This window comes from Impatiens glandulifera, chromosome 1, assembly GCF_907164915.1.
Source record: "Impatiens glandulifera chromosome 1, dImpGla2.1, whole genome shotgun sequence".
In the NCBI taxonomy this organism is placed as follows: Eukaryota; Viridiplantae; Streptophyta; class Magnoliopsida; order Ericales; family Balsaminaceae; genus Impatiens; species Impatiens glandulifera.
The window spans coordinates 97860616-97878077 of record NC_061862.1 but is presented as its reverse complement, the minus strand read 5'-3'; the positions used below and the strand labels follow the sequence as shown (position 1 = coordinate 97878077).

Genomic DNA, 17462 nt, shown 5'->3' with positions numbered 1-17462 from the left:
ATATTTTAATAGTCATTAAATAATTAAATATAACTATTATTATTTTGAAAGGTTATAGAGATATAATGATCGGACTTTAATAGAAGGGTAAAGTAGTTTATTAAATAATGGGCTCAAAGTATTAGACCCAATGGGCTGTAGGAAGTAATAGATCTTATTATTGGGCCGGGATTAAGCCTATAGAGAACTAGAAAAGCGGATCTAAAAGGGGGTACATTGACTACGCTACCTGCGCACGATAGCATCAATAGCTTTTGATGTATGGAAGTTCTCTCGCCGCTAGATAAGATTCGTCAATTCTGTAATGAAACCCTATTCTCGGCGTTCATCCCTCACCTTTGTTCAATAACTCCTCGTTTTCCTCTCTCTATCGACATCCAATTCGATTTTCTCCACCATCTTCTTCAAGATCGCAGAAATCGATTCGTTTCCTCGAATTCGTGGCTGAAATCAGGTAATTATTCATCGTCTCTTTAAATTCTTCGTTTTTCTCCGTTTATTTTTGGTTTTTATGCAGTTTTTGTGTGAATTTTTATACGTTTTGCTGTTCGATCCATCTGCGGATTGGATTTTAACATCAATCTTACGAATTCTGGATCTCCGATTCTAGGTTTTCGTCAAAAAGGTTGTATTTTTCAATACCCCCAAACCAATTTTTTCTCTGTAGAACGTTTTTGATCATTAATCGAAAGAGAATGAGATAGAACCTGTGTATTTTGTTCTTCGTTAATCTTTTCTCATGATTCGCTTCGAAACTTTGTTATATCGCAAAAATGAATTGTACATCCTTGGTTTCAACTCATATTGATCCAAAAATACATACTTTATCCATTCTGTAACTGGCCTTTCCTGCTAAGTGTCCTGAAGACTTCAAGCCTTTTTTTGAACAGATTAACTTCCACCATTATAGAGTAATGATCACAATTCTACAGTATTTTCATGATATTGGTAGAGTAATAAGTATTATTCGCTAGTTTGAAGACAAATTAGCTCCAAACGGACAAGTCAGGTGTCAATGGAATCTTCTCTACCGTCTTTCTCTACTTCCTTTTGCTGTCTTTTTTCTTGTCTATTGATCCTAAACAGCCCACTGGTTGTGATCTCATTATGTGAGGGATCTTCTCTAGCAGTGTCAATGTATATGTGTTCCACTGCTCTTTGTTTCTCTTCCTGCTCATTTACATATTGTGAAACAAAATAGTTTTCCTTTATCAATTTCTAGCTGTTTGATGTTTAAAGAAGGATAAAAAACTGTATTATTATATAGATATAGATACCAATATGTAATATGCAGTTTTTACACATTTCTTTCCTATAATTCTCTGTCTTTTACTGAAATTTAGGCTTGAGATTGTGGCGTCTTGATTAAGCTAGCTTCAAGATCTATATACTAGAACATGCGGGGATACGAGGTAAGAAAAATTGAACCTTTAATGTGTCTTCTTCATTGGTGATTTGGATCGGTTTTCCCTTTTAGTTATATCTTCTGAATTATGGTTTGGTCCTGTAGGAGTACGAAGATTTGGATGAATATGAAGATGAAGATGATGAACAAGAAGACGAGGCTGTTGAATATGAAGATGAAGTTCGACAACCCACCAAGGAGGAGTTGGATTACCTTGAATTGAGACAACGGTTAAAAGAATCTATCAGAAAGCAAATGAAAAAAGGATCTGGTTCGACTTCTTCAAATTCCAGAGAGAAGAATAAGGCAGCAACCTATGATAAGTGAGAACACCCCCTTCTATTTGTGCTGTCTACTATGAATCCTCATAAGTTATTCTTGAAATCATTAACATATCGATCTTTCTCGGGTTTTTATTGAATCCGTCTTTTCTTTCTCTCATGTTTGGTCATGTATTCTTTGATTTGCAGTTATGGATCTTTCTTTGGCCCTTCACAGCCAGTTATTGCTCAGAGAGTAATTCAGGAAAGCAAGTCATTTCTGGAAAGCCATAATCAAGTAGGAAACGACCCAAAACCCAAAATACAGGTACACATGATTCAACATTGCCCTGCACCTCTTTTATTTTATAGGGAAAATCCCTAAATTCTGCTTAAATTCATTGCATAAAGTTGTCTACTTTGTGTAGTTAATTCATTTAGTTATTTTCTCTGTTTGTTCATCTTGATCAGATAATTAGTTTTATTTCTATTGTTTAGTTTGATTCCAAATGTGACATATTTTACTTCTCCATATGTTTTTGAAGCAGAAGAGCAAGACAGCCAGTTCTTCCAATGGAAGACCCAGACCTCCTCAAGGTTCCATCCGTCCACCAAAGTTGGTAAATCAGGTGACCCATTGCATTATGCCATTGTTTTATTTCCTCATCTTTCACATTATTCTTACAAGAAAAATCCGTATTCTTATGTTGTATAATTTTCCAATTTCTGCAGCAAAAAATGAAAGTTGAAACGCTTAAACATACAAGAGATTATTCTTTCCTATTATCCGACGATGCACAACTTCCAGTTGCTAGTAGAGAGCCTCACCCTAGAATTCCTTCCGTCCCAAATTCTGGTAAAGCTTGGACCAATTTTATGAAATATAACTAATAACTTAGGTTTTAAATAATTAAACACAATATTTTATTCATTTAACCCACTTTTTCATTTGAAAAATGTATTTTTTGTGTGTTCCAAATAATCGTCCTACATCAAACATGCTTTTAAAAATCAATAACAGCATATTTATATAGTTTTCTTCTTCTTCATGGTGGTTCAAAGCAGCACGGCCAGCTAATGTTCTTCCAAAGAGCAGACAACCTTCACATAACGGTGTAAGTAGGCCAGTTTCAAATGGTGATTACAAGAACCGGACACCTTCATCCATGAGCAACCGTTTAGATCCTAGAATAGGTTCCCAAAAATCGAATTCTTCTGTTAAGCAAAATCAAATGCCAACCGGTGTTAGAAAACATGCAGTTAGTAGTAGTGGGAGTGGTCCAAGTAGGCCCATGGCTCCAAAAGGAGGCTCATTATCTTCTAAACCACCATCAACCAGTGTTGAAAGGAAGATAAATTCAGCACCTCTTACAAAGTTGCATTCATCTTCTTCAAGGCAAATTCCTGCACCGAAGCAGATAAATGGGGGACATAGAAAGGAACAAGTGGATTTGGGAAGGGGAAAGATTCCAGTCAGACCGACAGTTCTGTCTGCCAGGCCTCAGGTTCGATTCTTAATCTTTAGTTTCTGAAATTATCTGTACTCTCCATTTGGCTTAAAAATCTATTTTGATGCATGAGGGCAACCTTACTTTTTAATCACATAAATATCCTATTTGACATAAGCTTTGCTGAATAGGTAGTTTTGGAGAATTATAGGCCAATGTTAAATTCTACTAACATATTTTTTGGGGTAATCAAGTTTAGTACCCAAAAAACAAGAATTGGCAATGTTAAACTATTCAAACTGAATTGATTAATTTGCAAAGAATCATGAAATTGGCTATTGATTCAGGTGAGACCGCCTTCAAATCCTCCTCCCCGTCCATCCTTACATGATGAGCGCATTAAGAAGAAGCCTGTTGTCAAACAACAGCCAGCCAAACGACGTTTTGAAGAAGATGATGATTACGAAGCTCAAAACATTAGTGGACTGATTAGAGGATTATTCAAGTAAGTATTTCTTTCTTTGCATGGACTGTGATAAATAATGAGTTGAGTTGGCTGATGTATTATTATACATTGCAGATATAATCCGAATAAGTATGGGAACGATGACGACGATAGTGATATGGAGGCTAATTATGATGACATAATGAGGGAAGAAAGAAGAAGGTATTCTAATTAATAATTGTGATTGTGAAGCCATAATCTGTGAATGAATTTCTTAACATGGGTATGTGTGATTTTCAGTGCAAAGATTGCTAAGAAAGAAGATGAAGAAGAACTAATGAAAATTGAGGAAGAAGAAAGACGCGAAAGAATGAGGCGGCTAAAGAAGCGCAAGGTTGGATAGCCTAGCCAACCAAACATATAACATTCATTGATTTCTGGTTTTCTTTCTTTGTGTAAGTTTCTTGTATTAGAACAGATAAAAAAGAAGCTAATTTTCATAGTGTTCTTTCTTCTTCTTCTTCTTCAACTGTGAAATAACATTTTTTCTTTTTGTTATTCACTCTGTTTGGAAAGACTTCATTTTGAGGATCAAAAGTTGCATATTGGTCAAGCTTGATATAAACTATACAGATCGAATTTTAAAAATTTTATTTATATTTAATTTTCAGTATGGTTATAATAAAAATTTACTATTTGGATTTTGGGCCTTAATAGTATTTGTTTCAACCAATTACAAAATATGATAATGAGATTTATCTCATTAATTTTTTGTTTGTTTGTAAAAATAAGTGTGGGATAATAATTTATTTGTTAGATTTTTTACTTCTTTGTATTTTTTTATTTTAGGATATTTATCTATTTAGTTTAGTAGGTTGATTGTAAAATTCATAGTTCATTTTAAAAAATAAAAATTATTTAGGGTCTTTCCTATTACCTTTAAATTATTTGTTAACTTCATATTTTGTTGTGGGAATTTTTTACAATTTTATGACGGTCTTTTAGATGAATTTGTTAGTTTGAATAATTTGATTGATTTAATTGTGTTGAAAAGTTACTAGATTTATTTATATAACCTCCTTTTTTTAGTTGGTTGTACAAGGAATTAGGCCTTGTTTGTATTATTTTTTTAAATAATATATGGATTATTTAAAATTATTGATTAGTAGTGATTTTGAAGAATTTTTTTATTTTATTTATAAAATGATTTAAAAGTCTCTACTAATGGAATATATTTAGCTTAAAAAACTTATATCCATGAGTGACTTTGATACTTTTTATATGTTATTGTTGTGCCTCGACCTCTATGAAGCTGCCTAATGCCTCGACCTTTGCCTAAGTACCCCGGTTTGGAATCAAGGGAATCGTAATTGGGTGGGGGTGGTTATAACACCCTAACTAAAATGATTGAATGTTTTTTTTCCAATTTTATCTCCAGGCTTTGAAGAGGTTCTAAAAATCAAATAAGTGTGACTATGACAAAATGCCTAATGGGGGAATAGGAATGAGTTGGGTGAATTATGTTATGATATGCAAGAGTTTGAAATTCATATGGAATGATTAAAACATAAACAAACTTTGATAATTTCAAGTGAAAACATGAATTCGGTACAAAATACATGTAAACAAAATATAGTAAACTCACATAATCGATTCGTCTCGTCCATGTTTGTTTGAGTTAAGATTATCATACAAAATTTGTTGGGTGAAATTTGATAATTCCAAAGTTATCAATGGTTTCAAAAGTGTTATAAATTAATTGTCAAATAATATTTATTTATTTTCTTTTAAATTAATTTTTATTTATAATACATTGACAATGGCGAGACAAAGTAGTGGAGTAAAGGAATTCAAATAGAATAATGTCTAATAAAGATATATACGAGGATGTCAATGATTGAATAATGTTTCAAAAGGCTAAAGAAATCTAATACAAAGGGGTGTCATAGGATAGATTAATGCCTAGAGGTGAACTATGCAACTAGATCACACAATGGGATCAAGCGATATGAGATTGTCCGATGTTAAATCATGCGGAATTATTTTGACTCAAATCTTAGTAAGCTTTACTAAGTCATAAGCACATAGACAATATATCATATAAACACATAATATAAATAAACATAATTGTATCAAAGCATCTTGTGTGCTTGTGCCGAGAAGATGCCCACGGTGTCGTTATCTGTGGAAGTGACCCATTAGTCATTCTCACATGCATATTTGAAGGCCATATAGTTATAATATTGAAATTAGTATTTCAGTACTTGTCAAGTAAGCATTTGAACATTTCACATTTTCATAAATAATAAATACATACAAAAGTGTGAGAATGGAACCGTCTAATTAATTTTACACCACACCACACCACTTGATATTTTATTTATGTGTTTGTACATGTGTATGTGCTTATTTAGGTGTTGATTGACTCAAATATGCTCAAAAATCAAATCCTTGTCTTATTAGACTTTTCTAGATGCATAACAAAATGTTCTCGTAAACTTAAGTTTTTGAAAAATTTAAAATAAAACAAAAACATTCATCTAGATAATGCATAACCATTTTTAGAATTTAATTTAAAATTAATACAATTTTCAAATAATTCAAACCATGCATTTTAATTATCAAAAAAATTTAAAACAATTCAAAAATTTATTATACCTTATAGTGGAATTAGATATAAATCTTGAGCATAAAAATTCTATTGAGATTAATAATGAAGAATCAAAGGGAGAAGATACAACCCTAACCGACAGGGAGAATACAATAGGGATGAGAGAGAGAAATTCTAACAAAAATTTTCAGTTAAATCATTTCATATATTTCTAAACAACTAATATTCTATTTATACTACTCTATCAATAACCCTAATATTCTTTTCCCCTTGTATCATTACCCTCTCCTTCATTTCGTTCGTCCGTGAACGACAATAGTCGAAGGTTCCGTTGAAACTCTAAAATATCTGGTGGCTCTTCGAACCATATGAATAACCAGAATTGCTTCTTTAGGCTATCGGGTGGTTCTTCAAACCATACAAACTGTCCCACAAGATTTATCAATTGTAGCCCATAAGATTAACAATTACAAAACTTTGCATCAGGTGGTTCTTCAAACCATAATAAGTACTTGCATCTCATCCATGTTTTATTTCATAAAAGTTTCTGAAAACAAGATCCAATGTCTTGTAATTTCTTGAACCACAAAAACTGGACGCAATTTGGACTGGCGCTAAGAATGCTTGAGAAATGAGATCAAACGCCAACATCCTCAAGGCCCAAAACATATTCAAACATTCTTTCAATTTTAGCTTCTCCCAAGTTACCCCAATAATGATAATTTTTTTCAACGTAGGTTGCCTTTGTATTCTCTCGGTCATCGTACACTAGAGAGACTTGCAAATGAATAAAAGAAGAACATGAATTATCATAAATTTCTTCATCAAGATTGAGATTGTCGTGTTTGTATCATTAGTACGTGGAATCTCCATTTCTTTTTCATAAGAAAAGTCTTCGAGAGGAGGCGCGTCTTCCACTTTAGAACAATCGTCATCAATAGGGGATACATCTTTGTTTGGATCCGAATGTATCAATGGGAAAGGCGTCGATTTTCCCACATCTTTTACATGTTGATAGTAATCTTTCAATAACTCATTGGATTCGAACATCAATTTTTGACGATCATTTTTCCACTTTTGCCTTGTTATTTCTTCACCGGACTTTTGTTTCTGCCTTTTTATTTCGTCAACGATTCTCCATTATTTTAATAAGTCGGTTATTTTTCGACACTGTTCCATGATTAACTCCCACAGTTCTGGATGCACTTTCTTTTGTATATGTCGGGGATCGTTCCTTGCAAATGACCCAAACTCATGTTGCAATAGTTATTTCAACTCTATCCACGTCAATCCTTTGCTGAGAGTTTTCATGACCACATGTTCCCTAAGCCATCGTAAGGCATTTTCCCTCATGTGAGTTGTTGCAAGATGCACCTCGTCTTCTTCAAGAGTATTGTTAACCTGAAAAATCTTTCTTCCTCATAAATCCAGCCTTCGACATCTTCAACATTTTCTTCAATGAATTTGAAAAAAATCATTTTCAAATAATCCACACCCTAATTTAATTGACCTTTTCCTAAAAGTAACAAAATATTAATTAAAGTTACAGCTGCAAGGATAGGTAAAAACATGATGGAGTAGGTATTGTGCAACTGGAAGGACAGGATGGAGCGGGTATTGTGCAACAATAAGGATGAGATGGAGCAGGTAATGAGCAACAATAAGGATGGAGCAAGTACTGAGCAACAGTAAGGATAGGATAACAGTACAACAGATACACAACATTAACACACTTATTCCTTCGATGCCTATAACATCTCCAACCGAACCAATTCCAACTTTATCTTACTTCTTCCAAAGTTCATGCCACAAATACTCAAATAATTTTGTGTTCTCGCTCTGCCCTTAACAGCCTTGACAGTCGCATATATATATAGTAGAAACACAACAATATAATCACAGAATACACAGGTGATACCCTATCTAACAATAGTTTATATGATCATATTGTGTTCTGCTCTTCACGGTTCACCATTGCGGATGAAGATTTCTAGCCTTTATGATCGATAGAAAGACACGTTGTTGATATTCCGATTGGTACTAGATTTCTACAATGGAGTCAGGCCATTCCGACGCTGATTGAGCTTCAGAACAGTCGGAACCAGTTTGAAGAAGGTAAGTTTAACCGCTTGGTTAGTTCTTCGCAATCGATGCAATATCGTCAAATGATCGTAACGCCTGGATTTTGCTAATTAATCATAGTCACGCGACCTATGTACCTCACAATCGCTTCCACTTTGATCAGAATATGAACATTTGATGATCCTTTGAATTGCAGCTTTCAGTTCAAATTTTGGATGACCTCAACAATATTATTCCAAGAACAATCGAAGAACGATGCTCTGATACCACTGTTATACCTTATAGTGAAATTAGGTATAAATCTTGAACATAAGAATTATATTGAGATGAGTAATGAAGAATCAAAGAGAGAAGATAGAACCCTAACCGATAAGGAAAATACAATAGGGATGAGGGAGATAAATTTTAACAAGAATTTTCAGTTAAATCATTTCATATATTTCTAAACAACCAATATTCTATTTATACTACTCTATCAATAACCCTAATATTATTTCCCCTTTTATCATAATTCTATTTACGAATTATGTTAGGATCGGGTACAATAATAGAGACGAAGTCTGACTATGTTGAACGCTTACACACTTAGATTTGATATTAACTCTGTTAGAAGTTAATATCCGTTTTTATTCACCACAAATCGTCACAAACTCTTGAACGGAGTCAAGTGCGGAAGTATTTGTTTAGACTTGAAGTGGTAGGTGAATGTAATTAAAAGAAAGGAACACAAGACACAAGAAATTTTATGGATGTTCGGAGTAAAAGCTCCTACGTCACCCCTTCTTCTCAACCTTGAGAAGGATATTCATTATAAGATTTGGTTTGAATACAACACTTTTACAAACCCAGTCGGACAACTAGGACTTAGATACTGCCTGCTTACAAACTCCTAACACACAAGTGACAACACTTTGTTGAACAAAAACAGATTCTGTCACCTTACAATACTAAAGAATCACACATAATGAACAATATGTAATACAACTTTAACACTCTAGAAAATTGTAAGCTTTTAGGACCTTGAGAGCTTGAGAGAGTAGTGAGAAAATCGGTGTTTAACTTGTAAAGCGGTTGTAAAAGCATTTGACAATGATACAATGAAACAAACTATCCTCTATATTCTTCTTAAATAAGGAAGCTGCAACAGACATATTTGCTTCAGAGGACACCTGTCCTAATTTGATTGGCTGAGTTCCAGAGTAGTACATCAAAGAGGATCCTCTTTTGATCTTGTCTGTACTGAATGATAGTAAACCAAATATTCATTAATGGGATGCAGTGTACGATAAACGTACAACTCAGAGGATTTGAATTGTCTTGGCACGTGGCGTTCTTTTAGGCATGACTCTGTTGCTGTGTCAGACTGTCCATAAAGAATGCTTGATCAGATGCCACATTTGATTAAGAACCGGGAACACTTGTATAAAACTGAAATGGTAAAATACCAGAAGTGTCCTGATATAATACCGAACTAGTAAAATACCGGACGACATGGATATAGAACCAAGGGTGAGATAAAACCGAAAACGCTTATCCAGAAACCGATCTGGATAAACTACCGGACGTTTCTGTAAAATACCAATTTGATATGAAAACCGGAAGCTCATAAATTATCAGACGTGTCTTTATATAAAACCGAAGTGGATATAAAATCGGAGGCATTTATCTAAAACCGATTTGGATAAACTACCGGACGCGTCTTGATGAAATACCGAAGTTATATAAAACTGGAAGCGCATCTATATAAAGCCGATCTCATATAAAACCGGACGCGCATCTTCACATAATACCGATCTCGATATGAAAATTGATCTCAATTGAATACCGAACGCGCTCCTTTGCATAATACCAAACTTATATAAAACCGCAAGCGCTTCTTAACATAGTACCGATCTCATATAATACCGATTTGGAGAAATACCGAATTGGAGATAAAAACCGGAAGCGCCTCTTTGCAGAAACCGAAGTTTTATCAAATGCCGAATTTACTGAATCTACCGGACAACTTTCATTTCCGGTTTTCTTCAATCTGCATAAAGTTAATTTAACACAACTCAGTTTTTATTTTTACACTTATAATTAACACTTTGATTTAACAATTTCTCCCTTTTTGATTATTTAATCTAAATTATCAAAACTTGATAATTTTATAATCGTTGACTCATTATCCTAAGTTAATTAGATACTTTAATCTAACAATTTCTCCCCTTTTGATTATTTAGAATAAAATATCAAAGTTAGTGATGTATATCTAGAAAATTAACATGTATTTTTTTTTTATGAATTCAATTTATAGTTTCGAAATTTAAAATTATATAGTAATGATTTTTGAAAATTTTGAAATAAAACAAAAATATCCATATAGATCATGCATAATCATTTTTAGAATTTAATTTAAAATTAAGATATTTTTCAAATAATTCAATAATTCAAGACTATTTAGAAAATAATTCAAATTATGCATATTAATTATCCAAAAAGTTTAAGGGTGCGCTTGATTCAAATAAAGGAATTGAAATAGGAATGGATTGGAATGAGATTGGAGTTGATAGATATGTGGAATGAGAATGAGTATGATTGATAGAAATGTAGTATTTCGAAATACACGAAGATTTATTGTATTGTTAATCAATTAAAACCACATACCAAACATCCATATTTAACCTCTTACCAAGCACGCCCTAAAATAATTCAATAATTGTATTTATTGATTAATATGTATTTTTTTTTAATAATTTTAGTTTCAAAATTCTGAATTATCTAGTGATGTCTTGATAGTGTATATCCATTTTTATACTTTAATTTAAAATTAATGCATTTTTTAAATAATTCAATAATTCAAGAATATTTAAAAAATAATTCAAGCATATTAATTATCAAGAAAGTTTAAAACAATTCAAAAATTGTATTTACTAATTAACATTTTTTTTTCAGAATTCAATTCGGAATTAATTTAGAAATTTAGAATTATTTAGTATCGTTCCCCCGCTATATGTCCCGTTCAATAGCTTAGCACGCGCTTGTGAGACACGTGACAACATTGAAGGACTACCGCGAGACAACTCGATGTTCAATGATTTCAACCTTGGTTTGCGTGTCAGACATCTTTTAAAATGAAACATTTAGTTTTTAAAAAGATTTTGAAAATACCTAGAGCGGTAAAAAATTAATTATGTAAAATAATTAATCCTTTGTTCAAACATTAATAATCTAGAAGACTAAATAACAATTTAACATGGCCCGATTTAAATCAATTAAACATAATCAATTTAAAAATTATTCATTTGAAAATCAGAGTTGTCAAGAGATTTTATGAAAATCAATAAAATGATACGTGTACAAACGTATTTATACCAGAGTTTCTGAAAAAAGTGGTTCGTTGTCTATTTACGTTCGGGAAAGGGCTTTCGTGCTATGTCCTCTACACCCGCCTAAGAACGGTTTTCAAAATCTTTTTAAAATAGACAAAGTCTGCTTCTATAAATCTAATTATAATATTCCTTATATTTAATTAGTAGTCCAGGGGTCCTAAATGAGGAAAGACTTTAAATAATTGTACAAAATTATTTAAAGAAAGTGTGTACCTGTTGCGTTGATGTTCAAATTTAACAAAACCTGAAAATATCAGAAAATGATGTTAGAGAGTATTACCAAATAAGGCCTTAGAAAAAAAATTTGCTTTAGGAAACTTCTCGGAAATTTTGAGAATTGTTTTCTGACCTCAGGAATATCATTTTGAGAAAATGGGGTTTGGTTCCAAAATAGTTTTGGATTTTTTGAAAGTTGGAACCAAACTGGCCTAAGGATTAAATCCTAGGTTCGAGTCTAATCTTGTCAATATGGACATAGTAGGGTTTGAGTGGTTCAATCTTGAGTGAGGGTTCGGACTTAGGCCTAAGGCTGGGGTTAAGCGTAACAGTCTTAGGTTAAGTGGGACTTTGATCCTAGGCTAAGATGAGGCTAGGCTGAATTGATGGTCCTACGTTAGTTGTCAAGGTCAATCCTAGGTCAAGTGGCAAGGTCAGTCATAGGTTAATTTAGTCTAGGTTAGTTTTGTCGGTCCTAAGCCAATTTTGTCGGTCCTAGGCTCACGGTCCTAGGTTAATTTCCTCGGTCCTAAGGCAAAATTTCAGGACTTAGTGTTCTTGTTTTAGTCCGAAATTTCAAAAGACTAACTTTTAATTGGGATGTCCAAATCATAATCCGTAAGTTGTAGTAGGTTCATATGACCATGAAGAACAAAAGCCCTAACATAAATCACAATTTAGAATACCTTAAGAGGATCAATTTAAAAAAACACCATTTCTTGGTCAAATTTTGGGATCTTTTAAATTAGGCCATTTCAAGGCCTAATTTTTGTTCCATTAGCTTTGAAATGATGAATATAGTTAATCCATACCAAAACAAGAACATCATTATATCATTAAAATAGTTTTTGAAGATTGAATCAAAATCTAACTTTTTTCAAAAACCAAATTTGATCAAACATGATCAAAAGGGTGAAACAGTTACTTGGAAATCATCCATACAAGTTAAGAATCATGTATAGATACTAATTAAATCAACAAATCCAACTTAGAAGCAAGAACATGAAATTTTAAAATTCAAATTTTTAAGCTTTTTTTTCTCAAATTTCAGTTTAATCAAACATGATCAAAACTTGATTACAGTTGTATAGAAATCATTCAAACATGTATACAAACATGTATATCAACTATCTGAACCAACAAATCTAGATTTAAACCAAGAACACAACATTTCAAAAAAATCCAATTTTCAAACTGATTTTTACAAAATTATGTTCTAGGTTGATTTGATCGGTTTTCTTTCAACAAAAAGCTTACACATGATATATATAATGATTCTCTACAAAGAAATCACACAATCAAGCATAAGAACACGACAAAAGTGATCAAACAAGAAAATTTGAAGAAATTCAAAATTTTGAATTACAAATCGAAAATCAAGGCTTCTGAAATCATACCAACAACTGGAAAACATTACTGGATAGTATTGGAAGTGATCTAGAAGTCTGAATCGAAGCTTGGCTCACCGGAGAAAGTTTTGCAGAAAACTGTTCTTGGCCGAAAATTGCAAGTCTTCGATTGAGGCGATTTGATATGTAATTTTCAGTTATTGTTTGATGTATTGGTAGTAGAGGGGTAGGAGACTATTTATAGTGCTCGAAGGTCGGCGGTAGAAAGCCAATTTGAGTCTTCTTTGATCGTTGGCGTTCTTATTCCTAATTCGTGGCAGTCTTATCCCGTGGAAGATAAGGCTTCTAGATAAGGGGGAAACGTAGGCGCTGATGAGGGGATCACGTGGGCGAAAAAATCAATGGATTTGATTGCCTGTGGACAAAGCTAGAGCTTCTAGAAGAAACGCACCGACGAGGTTGCGATTCCGGCGACCCTGCGTCCCATCGAAGAAGACAAACAAAACGTTGTCATTTTGAGTAACGGTACACCGAGTTCCGTCTGGTTCCGTCAGCGGTCAGCCTGGTTGACTAACGAGGTTAGTCTGTCCCGTTTGTTGATCCGGTGCGGGCGTGCGCGGATGGTTCTGCTACAATTGGGTGTCTGGCGTGCTCTAGGCTGTCGGATGAGATCTGGGCGCTCATCTGATGATCCAGGATCCTGCTACAAAGTTTAAACATAAAATCAGGCACACATGATTATGCAATTTTAAATTTTATTTAAAAAGTTATTTAAAATCGAATTTAATTCCTTTTAAATCCATTTTGTTTTTACCAAAAATTTCACAAAAAATATATCTAGATTCATAATAACAATTATGATCATGTTTTATTTTTTTTGGGAATTTTTGGGAATTTTGGGTATTTTATTTAATTGGTTTAAATCATGAATTAAACATAAATCATGAATAAACCCTAATTAAATATGTTTAATCCCTTTCTTTGTCTAATTTGGGTAAAATATATACAAATATTTTATCCTCAAATTATTTTGAAATTTTGAAAAGTTTACTTAATTAAGGTTTAATTATCACATTAATTAATCCTTAATTATGTTTTAATTCCTTCTTTCAAGTTATTTTAAATATAAAAATCCAAAATATTATTTTAATATTATTAAACATAATAATATTATTTTGCAAATAGGGTAAGTCAAATTTTCATGTTTACAGAATGCCCCTCTCGAACCAAGTTTGAATAAAACAGTCTTAGTTTTTGGAAAACGTGGGTTCGAAGTTTGATCATAAAAATTTGCACCCTAACCTACAGTGAGGTTGAAGGATAAAACCTGGATGACAGCAGCTGCTGGTGGGGATTCATCACAATGACTCATGGTTGGGGAGATTACGTGATCTTCCTTCGCCTGTTGTCTTCTGTCGGGGATAGACTATCACAATAGTCTTATTATGCACCGAGAAGATGACAGGGTACTGTGGGGATGAGTCATGACAATGGCTCATTCTCTTCTTTATTGAATCTTGCATAGGATATGTTACGACAATAGTTCTATCATGTTGGGGAGTAAACGGGACTCCAACTAGGGATGGATTACTACAATAATCCTGTCATAACAATGATTGATGGTGCCTATCAACAAATATGACTCACCTGGGGATTAAAAAGAACTCTTTGTGGGGAGGAGTCTCCTGCCAGTAAGACTACCTATCGAGTGGTAAGGCTCTCCTAAGGAATGTTTTATTGGGAATACAATCACACGGGGATAGAGGTACAACTCTCGGGGGATAATGATAACAATCATACCGCGTCCATCAACAAATGGAATCCATTACTAGAGAGTAGTCATTACAATGACTCTCGATGATGCATGTAATATGATAGGACTTACTATAGGAGATGATATCCACAACTATGACTTTTCTAAGGAATGAAGAGAATTCTCCGTTGAGGATGAAGGAATACCTTCTAGGTGACGTAACAACAATCATGTTGGGTGGTAATAACAATCACGTTGTCGTGGGGACTGTAGAAACCATTGCTATGTTGGGATGATTACAATAGTGTCGAGAATATAGGTTATAACAATAACCTATAGACAAGATGAGTGACAACAATAACTCTAGTAGGGAGTGGTCATGGCAATGACCGATATAGATACCTATCAAGAGATAGGGCTTACTCTTGTTGGGGATACGCGAACACATTCGCTCCGAGGGGAATGGGTTATAACAATAACCCTTATGGTCGCCAACCTTCTAGGGATGTGTTATAACAATAACCCATATGTGGATGCCAATCTGTTGGGGATAGGTTATGACAATAACCTATATAGATGCCTATTGGAATAGGGCTTTAGGAATCATAACAATGATCTTCTGTGCCTATTAACTAGGGCTTTAGATATGTCTTGTACGAAGTGACCCATTTAATTGAACCTTTTGCTTCCACTGAGGATTGTTTACGAGAGGAATTGTCCTGATCGACAACTTATATTTCTTGGGCCTGACAAAGTGTCCTTCTCAACTGGATTAAAACTTTTGACTCCGCGGAGATTTAACACTTAGGGAGCTTCCCATAGAGTTTTTCCTTTGGCATTGCGAAGGGTCCTTCATAGCTGGGTGAAATTGTTGACTCTTTGGGGAGTTAAGAGAATGATTTAACATAAACTTTTTCCCTTTGGATTTACAAAGTGTTCTTCATAACCTGGTTGACACATTAACTAGTTGTTTTATCACTCTGTAAGGTGGAAAGCATTAATAAAAGTTGTTCGGGAAACAAACTATTCTTAATTATGTCTCAGACAAGGTTTGAAAGCAGAAGAAACCCTGGTCTTACTTATGTAATAGGGTGACTTGGATTCGAAACGTGTTCGGGGCTAAGACATGAGCATACCTGTGTTGAAAGGAATTGTCTCATTTCTGAAAGATCCCAAGCTCCTTATTCTCCCATGTTAAGATATGGATGATAAATTCGATCTTCTGCAGACGATTATCCAAGATATTAACTTGCGGGGAAGGTGACCATGAGAATTATGTTCAGTTATATTTTTGGTTGCTTTTGTCGTGGGCCGCAATTCTTCGAAAGTTCGATTATTCTGGGTATCATCACAAAGAGAGTTTCAATTTTCCGGTTAGGGAAATTTTCTCTTCTTTTTGTTTTTAACTACCGGGGTATATCTAGTGGAATCGATATGTTTTGCTCTTGCGATAAACATCGGGACAACCACCCGAGTGAGCATAAACGGTGATTTCAACACCTCAACCTACACGAGAGTGTTTTCTATTTTATTTATTTTTTGGTCCTTGAGGGTATCAGAAGGAATCAATACGTTCTACTCTTGCGATAGTCATCGGGGCAGTTGCCCGAGTGAGTATGAACGATGACTTCACCTCGACCTGTAGAGGATTTTTTGTAGATATATATTTTTTAGAGCCTTGAGTCTAGTTCTTTCCGTTCTCTTATACAAAGGGGAATGAGACGTCCTTTCTCAAATTGCGACTTTGGCTTGGCTTTTGGGGATTTACTCCATTTCTTTTTCAAAAGCCTTCCCTTGAGAGTTAGTTTTCTGGATAATCGCATAACACAAAAACAAGTTTTTTAAGGATATCCATCGATATGAGTTTTCTAGAAACTCGGGGTTTTGATTCGGGAGATCAATCGTAGTTTGATTAAAGGAAATGCACTTGATTTTTGCCCTTACTTGTTTCCTAAAATCCTTATCACCAGTTGGTGGAAAGAACCAGAGTTCCCACTGTCCTAAGACCATGTGGGGGATAGAATTAGAAATAGTTCATTTATTTTAAGTTTGAGCTTACTAAGCTTCTTGAGCTTACTAAGCTTCTTGAGCTTACTGAGCTCATTGAGACCGGGCCTGTACAAAAGCTGCCTACGTATCTTTCATTTGTTCTTGATATATTCTTTTATTTTCTTTGGAAGAATCAGGTCTCACGTAGTTCTCCCATTGTTGATGATGACATAGTTGTACAAAACTAGATGTCAATTAGTCCACTCTTAGTTGGGGACTAACTGATGGGAGTTATGGCATAGACATACACCATTGGAGGTTGGTTGGTCCAAGAGTACTTAATCCTGGTAAGGCTAGATCGGGAGCCGTCGTGATCCTGCTAAGGCTAGATTAGAGCCGTTGTAATCCTGCTAAAGCTTGATTAGAGCCGTGATAGTCCTGTTAAGGCTAGATTAGAGCTGTTGTAATCATACTAAGGCTAGATTAGGGTCGTGGTAATCCTACTAAGGCTAGATTGGAGTCGTGATAATCCT

The 17462-nt window shown here is 34.1% G+C and overlaps 1 protein-coding gene across 3 annotated transcripts; it reads left to right on the top strand.

Annotated features, from left to right (window-relative positions):
- The first annotated feature begins 249 nt into the window (after positions 1-249).
- Positions 250-4140, top strand: LOC124919381 (protein spt2). 3 transcript variants are annotated; one of them, XM_047459613.1, is made up of 10 exons: positions 250-454; positions 1344-1412; positions 1511-1728; positions 1876-1993; positions 2211-2294; positions 2398-2521; positions 2731-3170; positions 3461-3618; positions 3694-3780; positions 3859-4140. In XM_047459613.1, exons 2-10 carry the CDS (start codon positions 1398-1400, stop codon positions 3959-3961), a joined length of 1347 nt encoding a protein of 448 aa, XP_047315569.1. In that variant the 5' UTR covers positions 250-454; positions 1344-1397; the 3' UTR covers positions 3962-4140. The 3 variants fall into 3 exon arrangements, with proteins under 3 accessions (XP_047315569.1, XP_047315568.1, XP_047315567.1); XM_047459612.1 differs by having other exon boundaries at positions 253-454; positions 2214-2294; positions 2728-3170; XM_047459611.1 differs by having other exon boundaries at positions 253-454; positions 2728-3170.
- The last annotated feature ends 13322 nt before the right edge of the window (positions 4141-17462 follow it).

Coding starts and splice junctions, on each gene's coding strand:
- LOC124919381 (XM_047459611.1), top strand. Junction 3,171..3,460: donor TTCTGTCTGCCAGGCCTCAG/GTTCGATTCTTA, acceptor CTATTGATTCAG/GTGAGACCGCCTTCAAATCC. Junction 3,619..3,693: donor CTGATTAGAGGATTATTCAA/GTAAGTATTTCT, acceptor TATACATTGCAG/ATATAATCCGAATAAGTATG.